General features: G+C 45.2%; 1 protein-coding gene across 11 annotated transcripts in view; it reads right to left on the reverse strand.

The window, feature by feature from the left end:
- Positions 1 to 26,528, reverse strand: part of LOC122788848 (progestin and adipoQ receptor family member 3-like) — a 792,623-nt gene that overhangs the window by 381,147 nt on the left and 384,948 nt on the right. For 9 of the 11 annotated variants that reach the window (XM_044055736.1, XM_044055731.1, XM_044055730.1 and 6 more), the window contains one exon: positions 13,582 to 13,779. The exons of 1 other annotated variant lie outside the window; for it this stretch is intronic. In XM_044055736.1, coding sequence (XP_043911671.1) covers positions 13,582 to 13,779 — 198 coding nt within the window. The remainder of the gene's footprint in view (positions 1 to 13,581; positions 13,780 to 26,528) is intronic. One more of the 11 variants, XM_044055735.1, reaches the window with a different exon arrangement.

Raw genomic sequence — 26,528 nt, forward strand, 5'->3', positions numbered from 1 at the left:
TATGGATAATTGAAGATTATGTTTGTCCCAATATTTAGAAAAAAGGCAATCTGATTCATGAATTATTTGTGTAAAAAGATTATATGATTTAGATAGCATTTTCTCTGGAAGATTTAAAGTCTGTATCACTTTTCCAACATTAATGATATCTAGTTTGTCTGTCTTAATATGAGCAAATTTATCAATGATTAATTCTCTTAGCTGTCTTAAGATAGTAGTATATTTAATATCTGCTTTAAAGATTTTACATTATATTAGTGAGGGTTTCATCTTTGTATTGCATCAGTTCCCAAACATTAAGATCTTTAATAAGAGGGAAGCTTGAGAGATTGATAGGCTTATTATTTAATCTAATATTAGGATTTAAATGGAGAGGTTGTAGTAACTGGAAAGTGTCCTTAATATTAATGAGTTTTAATAGTTCTTGAAAGGAGTTAACTTTCTGTTTTAGAGATTTAGGAATTTTTAGATTATTAATAGAATCCATGGATAGAAAAGGGAGAGTGGATGGATTAATATTTTTGTTTAAAATGACTTGGTACCATAATTTGTTCCAGATAGGACATTTATTAAGTCTCTTAAAATCTAAGTTGGAGATAGCAAGAAGTTTATTTGCAGAAATAATTAGATAGTAAAGATAAAAATTCGGAAGGCTTAGGCCGCCTTTATTTTTAGGATATATTAGCTTAGTGTATGCAATCCTAACAGATTTGGGAAACCAGATGAATCTGGCTAATTCTTTATTAATTTTGGAAAATAAAGATTTAGGGATTAACTGGTCTGAGGAATTGAATTGAAATAAGATTCTGGGAAGTATATTCATTTTAACTATCGCCACCTTAGATAAAAGTGATAAATTTAATAGTTTCCATCTATTTAAATCTAATATTATTGATGACCAGATGTTATTCAAATTATTCTGAAATGAAGAAAGACCATTATGTTGAACTTGAATCCCCAAATATTTGATGGCATGTGTAATTTGGAAAGAAGTGTCTGGAAATAGATATGGTTTATGGGCTTGTGGGTTTATAGGAAGAATATGTGTTTTTTGTGAGTTAATCTTATATCCAGAAACTTGAGAATATATGGTAATAGAGTTAACCAATTTAACCAGATCTGTACCGGGTGTTTGGAAGTATATTACCAGGTCATCCGCAAAGGCAGAAAAATATACATTGGTATTATAAATCCTGGGTATCCTGTGAAAGGTGTTTTGTGTTATGTACAGAAGCAACGGTTCCATATACAGATTAAAGAGAAAAGGGGATAGAGGACATCCTTGCCTTGTGCCATTTGAAATCTTTATAGGTTTGGATATGTTTCTGTTAATGTATAGGAAAGTAAAGGAATCTTTATACAGGATTTTAATCAAATCTATATAAGTGTTAGGTATATGAAAACAGGCCATAGTTTGAAAAAGGAAATCCCATACAACTCTGTCAAAAGCCTTCGACGCATCAAGAATTAGAGCATATAATGGATTCTTATCTGTTTTAGTAAATTGTATGAGGGATTCCAGTGTCAAAGTATTGTCCCATACATGTCTATGAGACATAAAGCCTGCTTGGTCAGAAGAAATTAAAGATGGTAAGACCTTTTTAAGTCTGTTTGCAAGTAAAGAAGCTAGAATTTTTATATCAGTGTTAATTAAGGAAATCGCCTATAATTATCGGGATCCGATTTATCTTTGTTATTTTTCAAGATTAGGATGGTTTTTGAGGTATTCCAATGTAGATCTGAAATACCATTTATTCTTATGTAATTAAAGGTTTTGAGGAGAAAAGGTATAAGAGCAGTTTTATGAGTTTTAAAAAATTCAGATGTAAAACCATCTGGACCTGGGGATTTACTAGATTTTAATCTGTCAATAGCTTCTGACACCTCTTGAAAACTTAATGGTGCCGAAAGTATATTTTTTTGTTGTTCACTCAGTGTAGGGAATTTAATAGAAGTTAAAAAACTGTCCATTTGTTGCTTATTCAAAGGAGCGTTTCCTTTAGAGTATAAATCTGAAAACAAAGACAAGAAGAGTTGCAGGGATGTTGCTGAACATATATGCATGCAACCCTGTACAGCTGTAACACTAGCCTCTCAGATGCTCATGTGTGGTGGACGTGAACACCATACACACACATGTGGTTGTGGCCTGCCGGCCATACCCATCTCCTCCTGTGGGTTGCTATCATCCCACACACTCCTTGTATTGTATGTTCAGGCTATGGACCTATGTGGGGCTTGTGTGCATGCAATACGATACTATATGCCTTTGCACCCATCACAGACAATGTCACACAGGTACACCGGCAGCTGTACACATCACAGCTTGTTGTCAGCACGACACATGTGGTACACACATAACACATCTCCTGTGGGACATGGTCATTTGTACGGGCATGTCCAGTAGTCACATACCACAGCTACTCCTACATGACGGCTATGCAGGACATGTGTGTGTACAGCTACTGTGACATGTACATGAGCAATGCCCCCCTACCTACATCACATGGTACTACCTGTGGAGTATGTGTGTCTGCATCCATGCTATGGCCATAGATGACAATTGTACATCAATATGTGCAACATACCTCATTGGGGGTTGTCATGTGCACATGTTCCATGTGTCAATGCATTGTTTGTGTCTGTTGGGCGGTCATTGTTGTGCATGGTTTACATGGCTGACATAGCGTACTGTGTCTGATTCCAGGTACTTCATTGGGCTACCAGCATTGTACATTTCTACAGCACATTCCAGCCATCATGTAGCCAGCTTAGATGACAGTGGGAGGTTTTCCGCCATGTGCACATATGTCACACAGTACGAGGGTGACTGACACACATTGTCAGGACTGGGTTCTGACTGCTGTGGATGTGTGTACTGGTGTTGACAACCATGACTGCACCAGATGGTGTCTTCTGGATGTGTAACATTCACAACACACACCTACATTCACATAGCAGCACATCGTCCACGACAATGGACATTCCTGCATGAACACTGTGTACGGTATGTCTGTATGACCAGTGCATATATCACTGGTAGCCACCAGCATGGCTGCCTACAACAGCAGTGTGTATCCTGTGCAAACATGGGTTACACCAGTCACAACACACCTGTGTCAGATGGCCCTGTAGTGGGTGACAGTGCAGTTCCATACATCATGTAACAGTATACATCGTGCACCAGTATGTTGCAGACATGTGAACGGCTGTGCTAGTTGACATATGCACACATGACACATCACCTGGTACACCGTGTCTGCCTTACCACCTGCTATTGTGACCACCCTGTGATGACATTGTACGGCCCACATGGACTGGGACATGTGATGGCTCAATGGTGAATTAACCCTCCAGGTGTGTGTCTAGCCAGGTGTCCAGTAGCCAGTGGTCTGCACGCAGGGATAGTGTACATTGGCCTACTCTGTCACTGGGACTGTTGACTATGGTCATACTGTAGTTATGCAGGCATGTGGTGTTTGTCCAGTCTGATAGTCGTGTTCAACCACACTACCGTGGCACACATGACCTGTGGACATCTGCCTAAGGTGTGCAGCCCACATGTACATCTTCACATGCTATGCTGCCTGTGCAGCGGTGTCACATGTCTGTCTCCGGCAGGGCTGTCACAGGTAGGCACAGCATGCAGTGATGTGTGACAATGCTTACACCCTCCACTGTGCTGTACACAAGCACTGCACACACAGTACAGCACACATGTCATTTATCTGCAGTGCCTGGGACCTGCCTCCATGCCCTACACGGCACACCTGCCAGTCCAGATTGTACACAGATCATACCTCCCAGGCACATACCTGGACTGCAACACACACGGGTGGGTGGTTCCCACACCACACAGTGATTTACACACCTACTGTATATTCCCAAGACACATTGCATCATAGGTAATCCATGTTCAGATACCCATGTTCGTGACCGCTACGCACATTGTGACACGCGACAGTGAATACACTGTACACCACAGGTTACATGCTGGTCGTGTTGGCATACTGTACATTGCACCTAGGACAGTTGCTACTGCTATGTATTGACAGCAACACGCCCTTCCCTAGTATGGACTCCCATGCACCCACACATGCTTGGCCATGCAGTACGCATAGCTGGGTGACACATTACATGACACATACCATACCTACACTACCCTCGGCATGCACCAAACCTCCATGTGTCTGTGTGCTAGGCCTACACACATCCCCCCTCTGTTTGCTGAACATCCATGCTTCTCATCCCTGCTAGCCACACCCTAAACACACAACCATAGCAGCATGCATGGTACATACACTCTACAGCCGGTATTACCGACATCCACTGACAGAGGTAGTTGATGGCATGGCACCCCGTACGATGGACAGTCTACGTGCCTATGCCAACATTGATCACAGTGCACTTCTGCTACATTTACACACTGGTAGGGACCATGCTATTCCACACAGAGACATGGTGGTACTGGCCTTTTCACAGACGCCACAGTGGTATTCCTGTTCCATGCACACGTGCTGTATGGGCACATGTGCAGGCTGTTGCACGGTAGTTATGTTCACCTGTGTGTGGTGTGTCACTTGACAGTCATGGTGTGTCCTCATGGTGCATGACATACTCCACAGCTAGCTACCTACACATGACTGCCAGACATTGCAGTGTGGGCCCTCACGCAGTGTGGTGGTATGTCTCTGCTGTTTGACTACATCCACATTCAATGCAGCATACCACAGTCATGCAGGCATTGCCAACACAGATGTTGCTGGCATCGTGCCTGCCAATGGGATACCTACCAACAATACACACTCTCACTCACTACAGGGTTCCAATCCTTGGCTGGACATTGTATTAACCCTGTGGACACATACATAGTACTGCCATGCACATGTTATGTCCGGGAACACAGTCCCAATGTCACCTCAATCGCCGTAGTTGTTGTATCCCGCCAACCTGGCTGTTACATGTCTCTGCAGCAGCACACTGCATTGACTGCTAGCCCATTCATGTACGTTGTGTACCCTGACCACCACACTACCACATCTATCACAGTACACATGGGTGGTACTGCATTGCACGTATGGGGCTGCATTTGTACACCCATGACTGGGCCATTCAGTATGGCACTGGGCCACATCTTGACATACATGCTTCACACACTCATTGACTACCTGCATGCCTTTACTGGCACCCTTGTTGGGCTTATGTGCGCCACAGCACACCACATCCCATGCTGGCCACCTGTCATACTATTGCATGGGTGGTTGGGGTGGTACAGAGGGTATCACATCAGACATGATCCGCTCTTTGCCCTTCAGCGCCATTCCACTTTATGCTATTGCCAATGTACACATCCAGCATCACATCGCCCTATGTCTCGGGATGTTACGCCATGTGCCTCCTGTACAGGTCACACAGTGGTGCAGGCATATCATGCTAACTACAACAAGTCAGGGACGTGTGACATTGCACAGTCCTCAGACATGTGGCCCCTCATGCTCAGTATTTGCATACGTACACTACCTGCTGTCACACAGTATTGTCCATGCCTACATATACCACATCTACATACCTGGCAGCATTCTAGCTCATCCTACTCATATTGCTAACAACCATACAGGTGTCAGTGTGGCAGATATATCATGTAGATATCATTGCATCAGTTACATCACACATAGTGCATACACATCACCTTTGCATACTGACAGTCATGCGGTGTGTATCACATGGATACTGTCCGTATACAGGCATATCACGTTGTACATGGTTGATGTACACACACATGCCCCACATGGTGCTGTGGTTGCCATATTCCACCATGGCATGGGTACACATGTGCAGGACCACACATTTCTGGACCGTATGTCTAGCGGATACCTTGGGTGCCCTTGTACCTGTGCCATACACACATGTACACACGGGCAGTGTTACAATAACACGTGTGGTGTACCTTACACAATGGATACAACGTTACATGTCTCAGTATAGTCATGCTGTGATCTCTACCCGGCTCAGACAGTTTACATATGCAAATGACAGTCATGTAACACATCTGTACTCACCTGCATGCCACTAACACAGGGGTGTAATCTACTCTGCCATGGGCCATGTTCTCCGCAGTACTGATGCATGTAGTACTCCTACATGGCGTTTGCAGTGGGCAGGGTGGGAGGAGCAGTCCTGCATGTGTGCACACATGCCACATTGCTGGCCCGGCGTCTGTGTGACATCCACAGACTGGACACACACCGTGCTGTGGGACATAGGTCCTGTGCACATCCCACAGGGGCACACTGTGTCACTAGTCATGTGATAGCTCCCTTGCTGGTAGGGTGACACAGACCCATGGTACCACCACAGCGGACGTACTGTATAGACATACAGTTGACATCCACTTCTGCCGTTCAGTGGACACTACCATGGGGGGGTGTCACTACTGTGTACATTGCACATGTGTTTACACACGGCCCTGCTGGACATCATTGTGGCACACATTGCACCTGCTACGGAACGTTTGGACATGGTTACTTGCTGTTCCCTCCATTTCGGGTACCTATTCTGCTAGTACATTGTCCCATATGTGCAGGCCATACATATCTTGTTTATGTACATAACATTAGGCCATCCCTCCATCATGCATGCTATGCCTGTGATACTGTCTATGATTTCTGAACATATCCATCATGACAGCTTTGCATTACACATAATTGACATAGTCACCCCTACTGCGTGGGATACGTGCGCGTCGCGCACATTCCGTATGACATCGACGGTATATGCCCATGCACATGTGTGCTGTGACACTATACATACATGTCCTATCCCCTGCTGTGGCACTTCATTGTTGGATATCCACTGCCAGCATCAGCGTGGGTGGTGGCATTGTTCTGTGTTTGAAATCCCTATGGCAGACCTGGGGTAGGGTTACCACCTGTCCCACTTTGCAAGGGACAGTCCCTCTTTGGGCAGTTGTGTCCTGACAAAACATATTACAAATGGCAAATGTCCTGAGATTGTAGGACATAATTATGTCCCATTTTTATGTAAGAGTTGCATAACATAGTTATTTATGTATGTAAATTCCTAAATGTTACAAGACACACAATAAGCAACTAAACTGCTACAAGACTACGCTTTTATTTAGGCAAAAGAGTAAAGTTCTACCCTTTGTACTGACCATGGGTATGTGTCCACCTGTAACATCTGATGTGTGTCCCGAAAATGTCCCACTTTGGCCATTTGAAAAGGTGGCAAGCCTAACCTGGGGTTATCCCGGGTGTGTACATGTTGTCCCACTGCTGTGCACACGTTGCCCACAGTCGTTGGTATGCTGCGCGGCTTAGCATTACATAACCAACTTTCACCACTCTCTGCCTGATGGACAGGTATCTTTACCTACACACACCGTTCACATACTGTACAGATTAGGTCACGTATCATGCGTTACACAACAGTACATCTCCTGGGTTCGACATACCTTTCCGGCCTTTGGTTCTGTATTCGTCAGTACTTGCTTGCTACTCCTTCTTTTGTATTCGGTATTTGTTCGGCAGGAACATACGGTTTGAATATCCAGGAGTCTTCCTTATATTCGTCGTCACCTGAGGCATGTGGGTTCATCACGCCAATAGCTGTTCCTCGGTGTGTACTTATGCGCATATCACCGGTGATCCCCCTCCATTAAATGCGACGTACGCGTCGGCACTGGGCCATGGTTCATTCCTCGTGTGGCCGTTGGTTATTTGCAATACCTTCGTGAGGATGTATGTATTGTATCATGTTTGTGTGACTGCATCCGCTATGTGTGGTGTCAGGTACATTTCGCTGTGGTGTTAGCCGTGGATTGTGTGTGTTGGGTATGGTATTCTGTTCGACATGTGGGTCTCCGTGTCCTGGCGGCGTCTGTCGATGGCGTTGTGCATTCAGATGTGTAACATAGCTGTTATATTCCTGTACACAACGGATGCAAGGATGCATCAGCTGCTGCTAGTGTTTCCCAGCGGCTTGTTGCGGGTATCCCGCTGTCTTTGTCTCCCTGTATGTTTCGCTACGCTTTTCGCTCTTTACCCTTTGATATGTGCGATCGGGTATATCTGCGGATGTGGGTGACGGTACGGGTGTGGGTCTTGCATTTATACATACAAGATATGCTTGTGTGTGTGCTCCATCCCTGCTTGGGGAGCTGCAGGTTACCTGTCTGTTGTTCTGGGAATGTTTGTTTTGTTGATGTTGTGTGGTGTCGGTATCGCCTGCATGTGTGCTTCCTGCACGTATTCCTCCTTCACATCGGTTATATATCTGTGGATGTTCGCCCGTGCCTACTATCCATTGGCATTTTGTCACTGATAGTTACGTTGATTGTGGTCCTATACTTGGGATGGCCTGTATGCTACCGGTAGCCTCCTATTCGTGTGCTGCTTGCTTACTTAACGGTCGTGGAACACACAGCGGTATTTACGGGACCGTAAGTGTTCACGATCGGTGCCGGGATAGCACATTCGTATTTTCGCCGTACATGCCTGATGCTGTGTAACGCGTTGCCGATGTATCGTGTTGAGTCTACCTTATGGCCGCCATACATACGGTCATGGTTTGTACATGCGTCCTTTGCATCTCCTGTTGGCTATGGCCCTGTGGTACATTCTGGGACATTTCCGCTTTGCATCGCTTTACGCCGCCACGTGCATAGCCACTGAGGAGATGTCAGTACTACTTTGTGGGTACTGCTGTACATACGCCTATGGTTCCTGTACTGTATGCCTCGCATGTTATTACACTCCGCCTGTGACATGTCATCTACATACACATTTTACAGTGGCACACATTACACACACACAGCGGAACACACGACAACCTCACCTCACACATACACATATTGCCGCCATGGCTCTCAACCTTCTATTTCCAAAATGAGGAACACACACATTAGTAATGTGGAACAAATGGGCATAATGTGGAACACATAGTAATGGCATAGTAACAACTTCAGCTAAGTAGGTCATAGGATGATTAAAATATGCTGATTTACTTACAGTGAAGAACCTTTAATGAATTACTATGATTAATTTCTATTTACCAGGATGTCATTTAAATACATTCCTAACAATGGATGTTTGACAGACATTTTCAATGTGGAACTTTGAGGAACTGCGAGGAACATGAACTGTTTTACACCCCAAATGAGGTACGTTCCTCATAATGACGTACACTTCACTGGTATGCTTGCCGCTGTCGCACCGACGGTTGAACACAATACCTACGTTGGCCGCATCGCCGGCGGCGGCGTGTATCTCCGCACTCATATCCTATGGATATGACACGCACATATCCGTTACTGTACCGTGGACTGGTGATCATCCCGACACGCGGATATGTATTGATGCAGGTTGACATTTCCATGGCTGGCGTTACCTGCTCTGCCCACCCTCCCGGATGATCGGGTTGTCGGTCACTATGTTTACTATGTGGAGATTTCGCGTCTTACTTATCTGTGAACTTGCATCCCTGGGTTCCATATTACCCTGTTGTACTTTATATCTGTGTATGCGTACATATATTTCTACATGTGTACTGATATCTATTTCCGTATCTGTGTATGCACATAAGTACATATGTGGTCGACTTGGAGGGATAGTGGCAGCATCGGCTACGCCGTGTGCTGTAGAACCGGCGTGCGGTGAGGTGTTGGCGTTCCATGCTCTGCTGGCTATTGGGTGTGCAGTGTTTGGGCGGTGCCTTTGTTGGAGTCACACATAGGTCCGGCCATACGGTACACATTACGGGCGGACATGTTTGTGTGGCGTCCATTTCACTGTGTGTGTGCAGGTAAGGGGGTGTCAGTCCATGGGGCCTACACTGTCAAAGTATGTGCTATGCGTTCCCTCTTTGCCAGGGCAAAGGCATATTGGGTACGCCTCCGTCTACCTACTGGGGCTGGCACAGCGTGTTCATGGCGCTGAACGCCCTGTGCCTGTGCTTGCCTTGGCAGTTGTGGCGGGCTTGGTGGCCCTACACCATTATGTCCCTGCAGCAGCTGTTTCCGCAGAATCATATTGTGTAGCATACAACATACTATGAATATGTGGGCACATGTGCCTGGAGAGTACTGCAAGGCTCCACCGGATGTATCCAAGCAACCGTGATTTCAAAATCCCAAACACACGCTCTATGATTATTCTGGTTTGTGCGTGTGCCTCATTATGGCGTTCTTGCATGTGTGTGTGTGCATTTCTGATGGGTGTCATCAGCCACGGCTCCAGTGCATAGCCAGCATCCCCACAAGGTGACCTTGTGTGATGTCCCCTGGCGAATACCTGATACAGCTGTGAGGCATGCCAGATATGGGAGTCGTGGAAGCTTCCAGGGCTGCCAGCACACACATCCATGATAATGCCCTGTGCATTGCACACGACCTGGCAATTGATGGAGGGGTATCCCTTGCGGTTTATGTAGCGTGTACCCTGCTCCCCGGGCGGTGACTTGATTTCTATGTGCGTACAGTCGATCGCACCCAGTACCTCCGGGTATTGTGCCACACGGAAGCGGCGCATATTGCTAGCCAACTCCTCCTGAGATCTGGGGAAGTTTATATACTCATGGGCATAGCAGTAACATGGCATCCAGGAACTGGTGTAGTACCCTAGATGCTGATGCCTGTGAGATACCCATTATATCCCCGGTTGGCCTTTGAAAGGTACCTGTGGCCAGTATTCGCAAGCTCACACATACCTTTGTGTACACTGGGATGGGCTCCCCTCTGCTGTCTCTTGTTCTCAGGCGCGCACAGCTCCACTATTTGCTGTAACGTGTCCCTGTCCACCCTGTAGCTCTACTATCTCCAGGTCTTGCAGCCCCTGGTAGGTCACCCTTGGTCTGAACACTCTCCTTCTCCTGTGAGGCCTACGGTAGTTGTCGGCACCGCCCTCCGCAACTCCGTCTGTCTCTGCCACATACCTATGCATCACGGCCACGGCGGCACCCACCATATACATATTAAAAGTTCCCCGTGTGTTTACACCCTACGGTGCGGCGTTTGGGAAATCGGCGCTGTGTGTTGTGTGCATTCACACTTTATACTGTTGTGCTGTATACCGGTGATGTCATTGGGTGTGTCTGTGCAGCCGTATCCATGGATTATTTTCGGTGTTTTACGGTTGCAACTGCAACGGTATTGCCTTTAGTGTTGCATTACAGTTGCCTGCATTGGCTTAGCTTTGCATCTTACATTACTGCATCCTGCAGGCACATGGCATATGATGCATTTTATCTGCAGCCGCAGTTATGCTACCTCTGTACTTGGCTGTGCTATTTCGGTTCTTTGTTCTTTGCATTTCTACTACATCCCCTACTATCTTTGCATTCATATGCCTCCCTTTCCCGTTATGCAGGAGTCTGCATACAGAGTTGTCGGCTGCCGCCGTTTGCCCTTCCTGGATTGATTGGTGTTGATTGCTCATTACGGCTCCAATTACACTGCTTCCGCATTTCCTCATATTCTCCGCATTACCTTCCTATATCCGTGGCTGTTGACGGGGAGGCCGTCACATGACTGTGTTGGGGAACATAGTCATCCTCGTGCACATGCATCTGTGTGCGCATTATGTACTCTCAGCGCATCTATTTCCTCACACGCCGGTCCTGCTGCTGTGATGTGCATTGTACAGCCCAGGTTTGCTGGCCTCCAATATGCTTCCTCCTACAGTGGCACACCCTTCTGCGATTGACATGTATCTCGTGTAGGCCACTCCTCGGTGTAGTACCGCTCGCGTTTGCTCCATCCTTACACGGCGCCAGCTTTGCGATTCACTATTATCTCCCTCATTTGCATGGCATTGACTGCTAATACATGGTTACGGCGCGAACACTGCCACCACTCCTTGACAACCCTTGCGCTGGGGTTGGGCTTTCCATACATACTATGGTGTGTGGTGGCTGTACAGCTGATGTGTATTATACAGCTCTTTTAGGACATTGTCATATTATTTCATTGCTTTGCACCTTCTGTACACATATCCGGGGCTTCTGCTGTCGTTTCTACATGACATTTTGTCATTATTTACAGTTTGTGCATGTTTTCTTTGGACATTCTCGGTGCCTTTCGCCTTTGGCATATTGCATCTGTATGATACCTGACGCTGACAGCCTTCCGTTACTCCTTGGTCATGTTTGGGTAAATGTAAACCGTTTTTTTCGGTTTACATTGCCGTGCCCTTACGCTACGCATGCCCCACTTCGTGAATCGCTATTTGCCTTCATTTGCATGGTGCAATACCGCACACAGTGTGATTAGCATACCTACGCCCGGGGCGGCGCAGGTCCGGCGCACGCCGGTAGTGCACGTGGGATTGCTTCATACCTGAATCGCTCGGTGGCCATATTTGGCTTTATAACGCCGACGCTATGCTGGCGCCTGGCGCAAGGTTCATGAATCCCGGGGAGTGAGTTCCCACGTAACAGAGCAATGGATGACACAGCATGAAACTGAAGAGAATGTGCCACAGGAAGATGCTATAGAACTCACTATAGAATGCCTGCAGGAAATGGAGAACAAAAAATGTGCCCTCAGGTTAGAAAAAAATGAGATAAGAAAAGAGTTGCTTCATTTAATACAGATAGATAGACATCTAAGATCAATGAAAGAAACATAGTACAGAAGGTCGATAAAACCCAAAAAGTCAGAAGTTTGATAAAACAAATGAATACAGTAATTAGGACTATCCACAGAGATCCATGAGATATGACAGAAGTAAACAGGATATATTACTGTGCAGCTAAATTAATAATTAAAATTCTGCCCAAGAACACAGGGTAGTGAGGGAAAGGAAGGGGAAAAATCAAATACCATCATGGAAGTAAATGGACTCCTAAAACTGCTAAACTGCCTGACTGTTTGTTTTATGTCTCCTATGATTCCCCCAGTAAGTGTACCACCATGCCATTTAGCTGCTTGCGACTGTTACTGCTCCAATAACAGCCACAACAGGTCTTTCTTCTGCCGACACGCTCATCTATTGCCTACGTCACTGTACACCAGATGGTGAAAACCGCACCACTGAAAGTATTTACTTACTGAGTCAGTGTACCTGCCATTCATCATATACGACTGTGCTACAGAGGCTTAACATTGTTTCATGTACTAGTCATCACCTATTTACAAACAGCCATGTATGCACATTGATGACAGTAGGTTACTATGTGGGGACCAATGTGCTTAGCATGTTCTGCAGTGCTGTCCGATTCGGACATTAATAAACAGTTGTAAGCAGGATAAATTCCTTTCCAACTGTACATTCAGCTACTAGGGGCAGCATGACCCACAATGGTAAGGTTAACTCAGATGCCATAATGATAAAATGCATGTTGGCAACTGCATCAAAGCAGGAAACTGTTAATGGCAATCGTATTGTGTCTTGCTTGAAAAGTCAGTATTAAAACTCACTGTTGACCACCAGTTTTAACTTATTTCTGAACGTTTATGCATTGTGAATATTTTATTTTTTTCCAAATGAGCATTTGTTCTTATTGATTTAAGTTAAATGTACAGCTTTTAATTATAAGTGTATCATAAAACTGCCTGTCTTGTACCTTAACAAGAGGTTCTCCAATGCCTCCATTTTGGAAGATCCAGTGAACTGTGGGAACCAGCCCATAGGCAGCGATGAAGCAGAAGAGGAGGATCTGGAGTTTGTGGCAATGCTGAGACGAATACTGCGGGTGAACCTGCGTCAAGAACATCACGACAATCATGGCTAATACTGTCACGAGGTAGACTTGTCTCCAGTACTGACATCACAGTTACAGTGACACAAAAACAAGAAAACACACAATAATATTATAAATCATTTTACTATAGATAATGTAACATAAATGAAATAAATCGCAGAGAAATATTCAGAGGGTCACCCAAGAGTAAGGTCTGTAAAATGTATGAAAAGTGTGCCTTATAGCAGAGCTGAATGAAGATAAGCTTCTCCGTTTGAATATTTTTTGCCAAAATTCAGTATTCTGAAAATGCGTAACATACACTTTTTATCCAAGCACTAAATTATTTTTCCACAGAATTTTTGAATGTACAGCCTAAAAAATGAAGTTATGTACTCACCATAATGTTCCATGTATGTTGTCCATCTTCGCCGTTGCATTCGGATCTGACCTTCAGATCCATCTTGGCCTTTATTTTTAAGCTCAAGGTCCTCTGCCAGCTCGTGGCTAAATCCCTATCCCAGTATGCACTGGAATCATCTCCAGATCTTGTTTGCCCTAAATCATAAAACTATTCATACTCCCAATGAAGGATTTAGAGGCTGTTGAAGAAGGGCAGAAGTCAAGGTAATCCAATTTGAATAGACTCGGTCTTCTAGGAGTAAAAATAAGGGAAGGGGGAAGGAGGGTGGGATGTAAGAATGAAGGCGAATATGTACAACACACATGGAATGTTGTGGTGAGTACATAACTTCTTTATGTGATGTTGTCCTATCTCACCTGCATTCTTACTAGGTTGGGACAGTGGCCCTAGCACCTTGATTCTTGGGTGGCTCATGGGAGAATATTCCTCAGAAACATGGATCCAAAGGAGGCTCTATTCCTGGAGGCCAAATCAACTTTGTAATGAGTGATAAAGGTACGTGGTTTAGTCTATGCTGCTGCAGCACAAATAGTGTCAACAGGCACCTTAGCCAGACAGGCTGAACAAGTAGCAACGGCTCTCATAGACTGAGCCTTAACTTTTTTTGGAAGTTCTTCACTTTGACACTTGTACACAAAAGTTATACAATCTGATAAACATTTAGAAAGCGTAACTTTAGACACAGAGGATCCTTTCTTTGAATCTGAAAAAGAAACAAATAGCTGATCAGATTTTCGGAATTCTGCAGTTCTATGTAGGTAAAAGCATAACTATCTATGAACATTCAGTTGATGTAACATATACTCTGATTTGTTTTCATAATTTGGGAAGAAAACTGGTAACTCAATACTTTGGTTCAAATTTGTTTCTGAAACCACTTTAGGTAGAAAGGAGGGGTTTGTTCTCAAAGACACCCTGTCTCTATGGAAAAGCAAATAAGGGGGATTTATGGACAATGCTTGCAACTCTGACACTCTTCTAGCAGAGATGATAGCCAATAAGAAAATGATCTTCCAGGTCAAAACCTTTAATTTGCAAGATGATGCTGGCTCAAAGGGAGGAAAAACTATACGAAATAGAACAAAAATTCAGATCCCAAGGTGCTGGAGGGTCCCTGATAGGTGGTCTTAACAAATTTGTACCTTTGAGAAAAGCCTTATACAGCTTATGAGACATTATACTAATGCCAAAATCTCCAAAATGGAAGTTTGATATCGCTGCTAGCTGAACCCTAACAGTAGCTGCAGCTGCACCCTCACTGAAAAGTTTTGCTAGGAAGTCTAAGATGGAACTAATAGGAGCAGAAAAGGGGTCGATATGGTTATGGACGGCCCATAAACAGAATCTTTTCCATTTGCTTTTGTAAATCTTACTTGTTGAAGACTTACGAGAAAAAATTAGAATGTGTGTAACCTGAGCAGAGAGGGTTGGGAGCCTGTCTATCATTGGAATCGGAGCAGCCACGCTGTCAGTTTGGGGGTCTGAAGGGATGGGTGGAGTGTTCCTGACGCATGAGTCAGTAGGTCTGGAACCAGGTCCAGAATCCATGGCTCCTCCCGAAGATGAGGCCACAGAAAGGGGAACCAGATTTGGTGAGGCCAGTATGGAGCAATGAGTATCAAGTCCCTTCCCAAACAACTAGCTTACTGAAGGACTTTGGGAATTATTGGAAAGGGGGGAGAAGCATAAAGCAGTTGTGGGGGCTAATCGTGTACAAGTGCATCCTTTGGTGACTCCCCTGGGGGGATATGGGGGGATATGATGGCAAAGTATCTACTGCACTTGGCATTTAAGGACGTCGCAAACAGCTCTCAGCAAGGCTGGTCCCATGTTTGGAAAATTTTCTCTGCTTTCAAGGACCACTTGTGAGGCAACAAAATCATTCTGTCAAGTCTATCCACTATTAAGTTGGATTTCCCAGGGATGTGCATTACCACCAGAAAGCATTGGGAGGCGTTTGCCCATTGCCATGCACTCAGGGCCTCTCAACATGGAGGATAAGATCCGATTCCTCCTTGTTTGCTTATATACCATACGACTGACATGTTGTCCATCTGGACTGCAATGGTTCCCAAGGGGAGAGAGTCCTTGAATGCTTGCAATGCTGCAAGCACTGCTCTCATCTCTAGGACACTGATGTACAAGTGGGCCTTGTGGTTCTGGCTGGTGCCTTGGACTGATTTTCCCAAATAATGCCCCCCCCCCACCTTACCTGGGAGGCATCCGTGGTCACTGTGGCCACTGGTTAGGACTGAACAAATGGCCGACCTAGAGTCACTTGAGTGGAGTGTAGCCACCATCAAAGGTCCTTTTTGCAAGACTCCGTTATGATTATTTTGTGAGACAGTGGTAGATCCTGCATAGACCACTGAGCGGACAGCAGCCGCTGAAGAATCCTCATATGCAGATGTGCTAGGGGAACTAAAACTATTGCTGCTGCCATAATCCCTAGAACTTTTTGAACAGCCCTTGCTGGGGCTTTGTTTCTTCTCAAAAGATATCTCACTTGGTACCTCAGAGATTGAACCCTTTCCGCTGGGAGTCTTACCATTACATTTGTTGAGTCTAATTCTGGCCCTATGAATACCACATGCTGAGAAAGCACTAAGGCAGATTTTTTGTAGTTTATGGTAATCCCTAGTGGGGAGCAGAGTTGCAAGGTTGTATTTCTGACCTTGATTAGGAGATGCCTGGTCATGGTGGTTAAGAGACAGTCGTCTTAAGTATGGAACCAACCGGAATCCTAGACGTCTCAAGTGAGCCGCTACTACTGCCATGCATTTGGTGAACACTCTGGGGGCTGTAGTGAGGCCAAAGGGCAGAACTTGAAATTGATAGCAACTGGCTCCCAGTTGAAAGTGCAAGTGTCTCCTGGATCGCCTGTGTATTTTTATGTGATAGTACACATCCTGGAGATCTATAGAGCACATCCAGTCATCTTTTCCCAAGAATGGGAGCATCGACTGCAGTGTGACCATTCAGAAGTTGCTCTTCTTTACTGATTTGTTTAGAATGCTGAGATCCGGAATGGGCCTTCAGTCCTCTGTTTTCTTTGGAACTAAAAAGAATCTTGAGTAAGTTCCGAATCCTAATTGGTCTGCTTTAGACTTCTTGGATGACTCTTTTGTCTAGCGACTTTTGAATTTCTAGAGTTGCCTGTTCCTTTTCACTGGGTGGAATGTCCGGAACTTTCTTCATTTTTGGTGTGGGGAGGGAAAAGGGGATGATATAACCTCTGGATATGATGCTTTGTACCCATTTGTCTTTTGTTAGTTGTCGCCAGGTTTCTGGGAAGAAAGATAAGAACCCCAAACTGTCTTCAAAGGTGGACAATCAGACCTCCTTTCAAGAGCGCTGAAAGGGCCTACCAAAGAAGGATTCTCTGTCGCCCTGATTTTGCGGACCCCCTCTGCATGAGGTCGGTGTCTTCCATTATTATTTCCCCCTCTGCCTCTAGGGGAACTATCACCATGTGTGTCCTGAAAAGATCTCCATGATTTTTGGAACCACATCTTGCCACTACCTCTCTGACCTTAGGTCTAGTAGACATGGAAAAATGGACTCCTACAGCAGACAGAGATTTTCCTTCTTGCTCACACCTGGTCAGAGTGTTCTTTACCTAAGGCCCGAACAAGTATGAGGTGTCAAATGGGGTGTTTACAAAGGAAGACTTAAAGGGTTCTGCGAAGTCACATTGGTGCATCCAAAAATGTCTCCTTAGGGAAATTCCAGAACCCGCTGCTCTACTCGCTCCACCCACTGTATAGGAGATAAGTCTCATGGAGGCATTTGCAACTAAATTTAAGAAAGTAAACTGAGAAGATACTTTGTCAGCAACTTCTTCAGCTACTGAACCTTGGAGTGTATCTCCTAGCTCTTAAAGGGAGATCCCTCTGCAGTGTTGTAAAATGGGTGAGATAGTTAGTGATCTGAGAAGTAAAGGCGGAGTCACCCAAGAGGTGGAAGGGTAAGACCCAAAGGCCTTCAGGTAAATGGACTCCTCTGCCGAAGGGTTTGTGGTCTTTTAGCCACCTCTCTGTTTTAACATTTCCAGTATGTCTCTAAAGGAGACATCATCAGGAGGTGACCATGGGGACCCTTTTACCTCATTGAGGTCCATATCAAAAGTGATGGACTCCTCTGGGGAGTCTAAGTGCTTCCTCTTGCACGGTCTCTTCTGCGGAATCTCCTCAGGAGGGCATTCTGGGGAGGTTTCAGAAGAGAGGAGGGTACCCGGTAGGGCATCCTGGGGCTTAGTGTCTCTGCCTCCCTGTGGATGTAAGGGTAGAGAGGCTGGCACCAATGCTTTAGCGAGGGAAATATACAAAGAGGACTGTGGGCCTGTCCGTGGAGACAACACCCTCCTCATAACCTCAAAAGCCCCCCTTCCCTGATCTGAGGATCTCCCTGGATCCAAAGAAGCTAAAGGACACCCCCCCCCCAGAACCAAGGAAGATGAAGCAGAGGCCAAGGTAGGAGCCAAACTCACCCGTGCTGAGGCCACAAGAGGCAAAGCCGGATCAGACAGCTGTCCGATCCGACCCACCTCCCTGGACCCGACCAGAGAGTGTCGGCTCCTAGAGCCCTCCAGCTCCAATGGAGCCGAGGCTGTCAAAGCCATGGTTGGAGCCATGGAACCCATGGTGGGTCTCGGATCAGACACCTCCACTAGTACCATCTCTGGACTTTCTGACTCCGAAGCCAGAGGTTGGATTGGAAGAGGACTTAGAGCAGAGGAATTGGATGTAGTAGGATCCGAAGCCCTGGGGGCAGATCCAACAGTAATTTGGCTAGCGCTGGTGTCTATAAGAGCTTCTGTACCACCTGATCCACAGCATCATCAGAAAGACTCCTAGAAGATCAGGTCGTGGGGGTGGGTGACTTAGTTTTTTGCAAGATAGGGGATCTCACAATAGAAGAGACCAGCTCCAAGGTTGGGGACCAGCTCCTAAGCTCGAACTCCACTAGAACCAAGCAAGAAGGTGTCAGAGCCGATGGAGCCCTGTCTGATCCAACAGAGCTCAGATCCGAGGAGGACAATTGAGATATTTTGCATGTCGGATCCAATAATGAAGAAGAGGAAGGTCTTTTTCCAGATTTAGAAGACTTGTCTGATTTGTCTGACTTGTCAGACTTAGGAGAAGGTGACATCCAATTTGTATGAACCCTGACCTTCTTCCAATGCCTCTGAGAAGGGGGGGGGTTAAAAGACCTTTTAAAATAGGAGGGCCCTATGATTAAAAGAGGGAAAAACAGAGCATGACTCCTGGAGATGGACAGCCCCAAGACAATAAACACAAAGGGTGTGTTTATCATTGAGGGGCATCTTTTTGCTGCATTTTTTGCACTTTTTGAAACCCATTGGCTTTGAATCCTTAGAATCCTTACCAGACATTTTAGTAAGAAAATGGGAAATGAGACAATAGCAGAAAAGCAACACTAACTTTGAGAAACAAAACACAACAGTCTAACAAACAAGTTTTTTTTTTTTTTTTTCCGTGGGATCGACCCTCTAACTTAAACGGGACAAGCTAAAGAACACACAAGACACAGAGAGAGAGGCAAGAAGAAAGCCCACTAACTTAAACAGTCTCTATTACAGTCCTCTAACTTAAATAAACTATACACTACAATAGGAAAAAACACTCAACAAGAAACCAGAAAAGAAACAGAAAGAGCAAGAAACACAAACTTACAACTCTATAACTTAAACGGGCTGTAACATTTCCTTAATTTAAGTGACCTGTACCAGTAACAGACAAGAAGAAAAAGGTATTAGCCAGGAGGGGAACACAAGGCCTAGCAAAAGAATATGATAGCCAATGAGTCAAAATAAAACCCCAGCTTAAATGCAATAACTAGTCAAAAGGAGCCACACTAAGCAAAATATTTTAAAGTTATGGTAAAAGAGACAAGGAAAATATCTAAAGAAATTATATTTAGCCAGAACTAGCAGACAAATGTCTCGATCTTGTTTAGTGGCAAACAAGATCTGGGAATGATTCCAGTGCATGCTGGGATAGGGATTTAGCCACGAGCTGGCAAAGGACCTCAAGCTTGAAAATAAAGGCTGAGATGGATCCGAGGGTCAGATCCGAACCCAACCTGGTAAGAATGAAGGCAAGACAGGACAACATCACATCTCTTACTCTAACTATAGAGTAGCAAACAAATAAATCCAAACCAGCCCAGAAGTTGAAAATGTTGAAACACAGGTGCCCAGTAGGAAGGAAGCTGGAATAAAAAAGCTGAATCACGACAAAGTAAAATGTTCTTTTTTAATACAAAATGGTGAGCGCTTTCGCAATGATAACCATTGCTTCATCAGACCATTTATTCAAACAGCAACAACACTTAAATACTTTAATTCATTACTAAAATAACCAATCCTACCACTCAAAGTTAATTCAGCACTCAGCAATCAATTAATTAATATGGTTACGTTTTGCCCTTAGTTAATTGCTGAAGTCAGAAAATCTCTGTTTAAAAACCACATGCACAAAATGTAAAGACAAGAACATGTGGATAAATATAAATAAAATACATAAAAAATCAATGAATAAATACATATACTCATGTTCCCCATTTAGTAACTACTTATGTACGTGGGTATAAGCATAAAAATATATATAAAAGTATAAGCAGTACACACTCAACAACTTAATACATATATTCTGCCTAATAAATGCACATGTTGTCCACCTAGTAAATACATATGCTTTAATACATACATCTCAACAAATGCTTGTCTTTAATGATATCTATGCTAGAAGCAGCTCAAGAAATATTGCCATATTGACCCAAAGCCCTGCATGTGTTTATGTAGTCTTCTCTTATTAAAATATTATTATTTCTTATTTTATTTTAACCTTCTAGATTTTAGCACTGGCTTCAACACTATCATTCAAACCCAAACCTCTGTGTGCTCCTAAACGCAAATTCCATTTTACTTCCATATTTTCAGTAGTATTGACTGTATCCCCCATCCTATTGCTGACATTCTGAATGTGTAAAACCTGAAACAAAAATATATGGTCATCCGTCTTATCCAATGTGTGCTTAGCCAAAGCACCATACAGTTGTCCTTTTCTAGTGCAGTAAAGGTGATCCCTTATCCGTTCCCTAAGGTCACGGTCAGTTTTGCCAACATAGAAATGGAAACATGTTGTGCAGTGAGCTGCGTATACTACATTCTTAGTATTGCAATCAGCAGAATTCCTTAGCTCCCATAGACACCCTGTTTCAGGGTGCTTAAAAAACCTTGATTCATCTATATAGATGCACTGTGTGCATTTTCCACATCTATGGGTACCATTCACTGTGCTATCTATCAGAGTAGGTATCCTTGGATAGCAAAGCTGCTGTTTCAGATTTTTCTTATTTCTAAATGCAAAATGTGGCTGTCCACCCACTATGTTGGTAGTATCCTCATCTAATAACAACATATGCCAATTTTGTCGTATGATGGTTTCAAACCTTTTCACATCTCTTGTATATGCTAAAACCATCGGAATGTATGGTAATACACTATTCCTGATACCTACCCTGTCACTATCTGCTCTATCAGAGTAGTAGGGCATAGCTTTACCTTTCCTTTCTTTGTGTACATTATGGTACACCTTATCAATTTCATGTTCACTATACCCCCCATTTATAGCACTAGGTCAGTTACAAACTCACACTTTGAAGAAAATGTGGGGGTATGGGCAGCAGAGTTAATATAGAATATTTCCAAGTATGGACTGTCTGCAGCTGAGACTTCTTTATTAAACAGAGGTTTAAATTTTATACCTTCGACTAAAATGGACATTAGTGAATTTCTGTTATGTCTACGTATGTTTACTAGAAATGTAACATTGAAACAACAATTTGGAAATGGCAATGAGGCAAGGGATGTTCAGTTTAAGAAAAAAACAGTCTGAATGTACCAATATTGCCGCATAATATAGAAACCTTCTTAAGCTTGTGAAAATGCCATTTATAGCACAGGAAACTTTTAGTTATGTACTTACCATAACTTTAGATGTATGGGATCCATCTCGCCTACATTCTCTACAGATGGGTTCGGAGCCGATCCTCGGCTCCGACTCGGCCGCTATACAATAGAACGCAGTCTCTTATTGGCTGAGTTACCTCATATCCCAGGATGCACCACTACCACTTCCCCAGATCTTGTTTGTCCGCACTCATGCTGATAGAAACATACTATTGTTATAACATTCTCAGGTCTTTCAAGAGAGGAAAGAAGTTCAATTTCGGATCGTCCGGTCTCTCCTGGTCTACGAGGCAGGGGGAAGGAGGGTGGGTTATTAGGAATGTAGGCGAGATGGATCCCATACATCTAAAGTTATGGTAAGTACATAACTAAAAGATGTAATGTGATCCTATCTCACATGCATTCTCTACAGATGGGACAGCGTCCCTAGCACCTAATTCCTGGGTGGCTCACTGGAAAACACTCCTGAGAACTGTGGAACCGAAGGAAGCTCGACCCCTGGATGCCACATCTAATTTGTAGTGAGAAACAAAGGTGTGTGAAGATGTCCACGTGGCAGCCGCACAAATGTCGCCAATAGAGAGCTTGGAATGAAAAGCTGCCGAAGTGGCCATAGCCCTAGTAGAATGAGCTTTCACTGGAACTATAAGTTCCTTATTTGAGATGAGATAAACATGATTGATGCAGTCCCTGATCCACTTGGCAATAGTGACTTTTGTGACGGCTTTGCCTAATTTATTATCCGAAAAGGACACAAACAGTTGATCTGATTTTCGTGCTGTGTGTGTCCTATCCAAATAGAAATGTAATTGTCTGTGCACATCCAAGCAGTGAAAAGTATATTCAGCTCTATTCGAATACTTGGGGAAGAAGACCGGTAGCTCTAGTGATTGTTGTAGACAAAAGTTAGAACAAACCTTTGGTATAAAAGATGGGTTTGGTCTAAGAGATACTCTATCCTTGTGAAATACCAAGTATGGTGGTTTAACACATAGGGCTTGAAGTTCTGAAACTCGTCTGGCTGAAGTAATAGCAACTAGAAGGGCAGTCTTCCAAGAAAGGAATTTTAGATCACAGGTTGCTGCCGGCTCAAAGGGGGATGAGGTTAATGCACCTAATACCACGTTAAGGTCCCACGGAGGTGCAGGTTGAGATATAGGGGGTCGTAGAAGCCAAGCTCCTTTAATAAAGGCTTTGCACAACTTGTTGCTCATTAAAGGAGGTTCCACACTTTCATGAAAATTGGAAATAGCCAATTGTACTTTGATGGTAGACACTGAGCAACCTTGATTGAATAGGGAAGCTAAAAACTTCAGTACTTCTGATACCAAGGCTGTCATCGGGTCTAATCCTCGGAGTTGGGCCCAAATAGCAAACCTCTTCCATTTATTGCTATATATCTTTTCAGAGAAGTCTTGTGGGCGAAGACAAGATGTGCATGACTTCAGGGGCAAAGGAATGGCTCCTAATTATGGTTGGAAGAGGAGTAGCCAGGCTGCCAACTTCAATGAATGGAGGGACTGATGGAGCTGTCCTGACTGATGAGTCAAAAGGTCCGGAACTTGGTCCAGGAACCAAGGACCCTCCAATGCATATCTGTGAAGAAAGGGGAAACAGACTTGTCGAGGCCAGTATGGGGCGATTAATATCATTTTGCTTCTCAAGCGAATCGCCTTCTGAATCACCTTGGGGAGAAGGGGAACCGGTGGAAAGGCATATAGCAGACCGGAGGGCCAAACGTGGACTAGAGCGTCCTTGGGGATCTCCCCCGGACCTGGGGTCAGAGTGAAGAAGTGTTGGCATTTCGCGTTGAGGGGACTTGCGAAGAGATCGCAACAAGGGACTCCCCATCTTGTGAAAATCTGCATTACCACTCTGTCGTTCAAGGACCACTCGTGAGGGGAGAGAATAGTTCTGCTCAGTCTGTCGGCTATCACGTTGGATTTCCCCGGAATGTGCGTTGCCACTAGGAAACGCTTGGTAGCAATCGCCCAATCCCATACTTTCATGGCTTCTCTGCAAAGGGGGTAGGACCTGGTTCCACCTTGCTTGTTTAAGTACCAGACTACCGACATGTTGTCGGATTGAATGGCAATCATACCCTGGAGAAGGTGATCGTGCAGTGCTTGCAACGCTAAAAGCACCGCCCTCATCTCCAGGATATTGATATGGAGAAGACTCGCCGAGTGCCACGTGCCTTGGACCGACCTGTCCAGATAATGTCCCCCCCACCCTGTCTGGGAGGCGTCCGTAGTCAACGTGGCAGAGGGGAGTGGGGGAACGAAGGGTCGCCCTAGATTCAGGTTGGAGGATAGAAGCCACCAACGAAGATCCTGTTTGCACGTGTCTGTGATCAGTATGTGGTGACTGAGGGGAAGGTCTTGATAAGACCACTGGACTGATAGGAGCCACTGAAGTATCCTCATGTGCAACCTTGCCAAGGGGACCAGAAGAATGGTGGCTGCCATGCAGCCCAACAGCTGTAGGACCATTCTTGCTGGAGCACGATGTTTGAGGAGCAGAGCCTGAACCTGAAGCTGGAGCGTCGCTATTCTGTCTGCAGGGAGATAGACTTGCATCTGCCTTGAGTCTATTTCTGCACCAATAAACAGAATACGCTGAGATGGTAGCAATACAGATTTTGACCAATTGAAGGTGATTCCTAAGGAGTTGCCTAGTGTGATAGTGGCTGCTAGGTTTTCCAAGAGTAGATGCCTGGAGGTGGCAGTTAGGAGCCAGTCGTCTAGGTATGGAAACACCTGGAATCCTAGACTTCTCAAGTGAGCAGTCACCACCGCCAAACATTTGGTGAACACCCTGGGGGCTGAGGTGAGCCCAAAGGGCAGTGCTCGGAACTGGAAATGACTGTCTCCTAGGCTGAAGCGCAAGTGTCTCCTCGACGTCTGATCTATCAGAATGTGATAGTAGGCGTCTTTGAGATCTATGGAGCACATCCAAACACCTTTCTCCAAAAGCGGCAGAATGGATTGCAAAGTAACCATCCGGAATTTGGACTTTTTTACAAATCGGTTTAGTTTGCTGAGATCCAAAATGGGTCTCAAGTCCCCGGTCTTTTTGGGCACCAAAAAGAATCTTGAGTAAGTCCCTGATCCGGCCTGGTCTGCGGGGAGAGGTTGGATGACCCCTTTTTGAAGCAGCTTTGATATTTCGTTGGCTGCATGATCCCGTTGACTGGGTGTTGGGTCCGGGATTCTTTGGACTGGTGGAGGGGGTTGGACAAAGGGGATGGTATAACCTCCGGCGATGATTCGAAGCACCCATTGGTCCTGAGTAATATTTTCCCAGGCCTTTAGGTGTTTCGAAAAGCGACCCCCGACTGGCTCCGGAGCTGCACAGTCGGGTACTCCTTCAGGGATGGTGGAAGGAGGAGGAGCCACGAAAGGACTCGCGGTCTCCAGTGTTGCGGGGGCCTCCGCCGCCTCTGGGACGGCGTCTCCCTGAAAAATTTCCCCCTCCTCTGCCTCTAGAAGGGGGATCGCTCTGCTGCGACGAGTAAGGCTTTTGAGTCTTACGGAACCACATTTTCCCTCCTCTTCGAGCCTTGGGATAAGGTCTGAAGGGAATGGAAAAACGGGCTCCTACGGCAGTTAAAGTCTTACCCTCCTGTTCACAGCGAGTCAATGTGTCTTTTACCTTGGGTCCAAACAGTGAGGACCCATCAAAGGGGGCGTCGGCAAAGGAAGACTTAAAAGCCTCCGCAAAGTGACACAGGCGTAGCCAGGCTTGTCTCCATAGAGCAACACCTGTTCCAGCCGCTCTACTCGCTCCTTCGGCCGCATAAGAAATGAGCCTCATGGACGAGTTAGATAATGAAGACAGGGTAGCCAACTGGGAGTTAACCGTCTGGGTCAACTGCTCAGGTAAGTTACCAGAGAGGGTATCCAGCTCCTTGATCAGATCCCTCTGTAGTCTGGTGAAATGTGTCAGGTAATTCAGAGACCTTAATGTAAAGGCCGCTGAAGAAAGGGTACGCTTGCCGTACTGATCCATGCTCCTAGACTCTTTATTAGGAGGATGGACGGACGTCGAAGCCTCTGCCACATCTTGTTGGGTGGCAGATGCCACCACCATAGCGTCTACAGCCACGCCTTTCGATAAAAAGTCCTTGTCCGGGGGAGCCGAGAGGAACTTATTGGGGCAAGCTGGCACCGGTTCCACAGAATCCGGGTGTTCCCATGCCCTTCGAGAGATCAAATCCAGAAGCTCATCGAAGGGCGGAGACACCCAGAAGGCGGAGGGCTGAGCCACAAAGGCCTTGAGGAAAACCGACTCCTCAGCAGTAGGGGGTTTGGACTGCCAATCGCCTCGCTGCTTGAGGATCTCTAAGATGTCCGCAAAGGAGACATCTTCAGAGGACGACTTTGGGGACCCCTCCGCATCATCGAGGTC

This window comes from Protopterus annectens, chromosome 14.part0, assembly GCF_019279795.1.
Source record: "Protopterus annectens isolate FY-2018-M chromosome 14.part0, PAN1.0, whole genome shotgun sequence".
Lineage (NCBI taxonomy): Eukaryota > Metazoa > Chordata > Ceratodontiformes > Protopteridae > Protopterus > Protopterus annectens.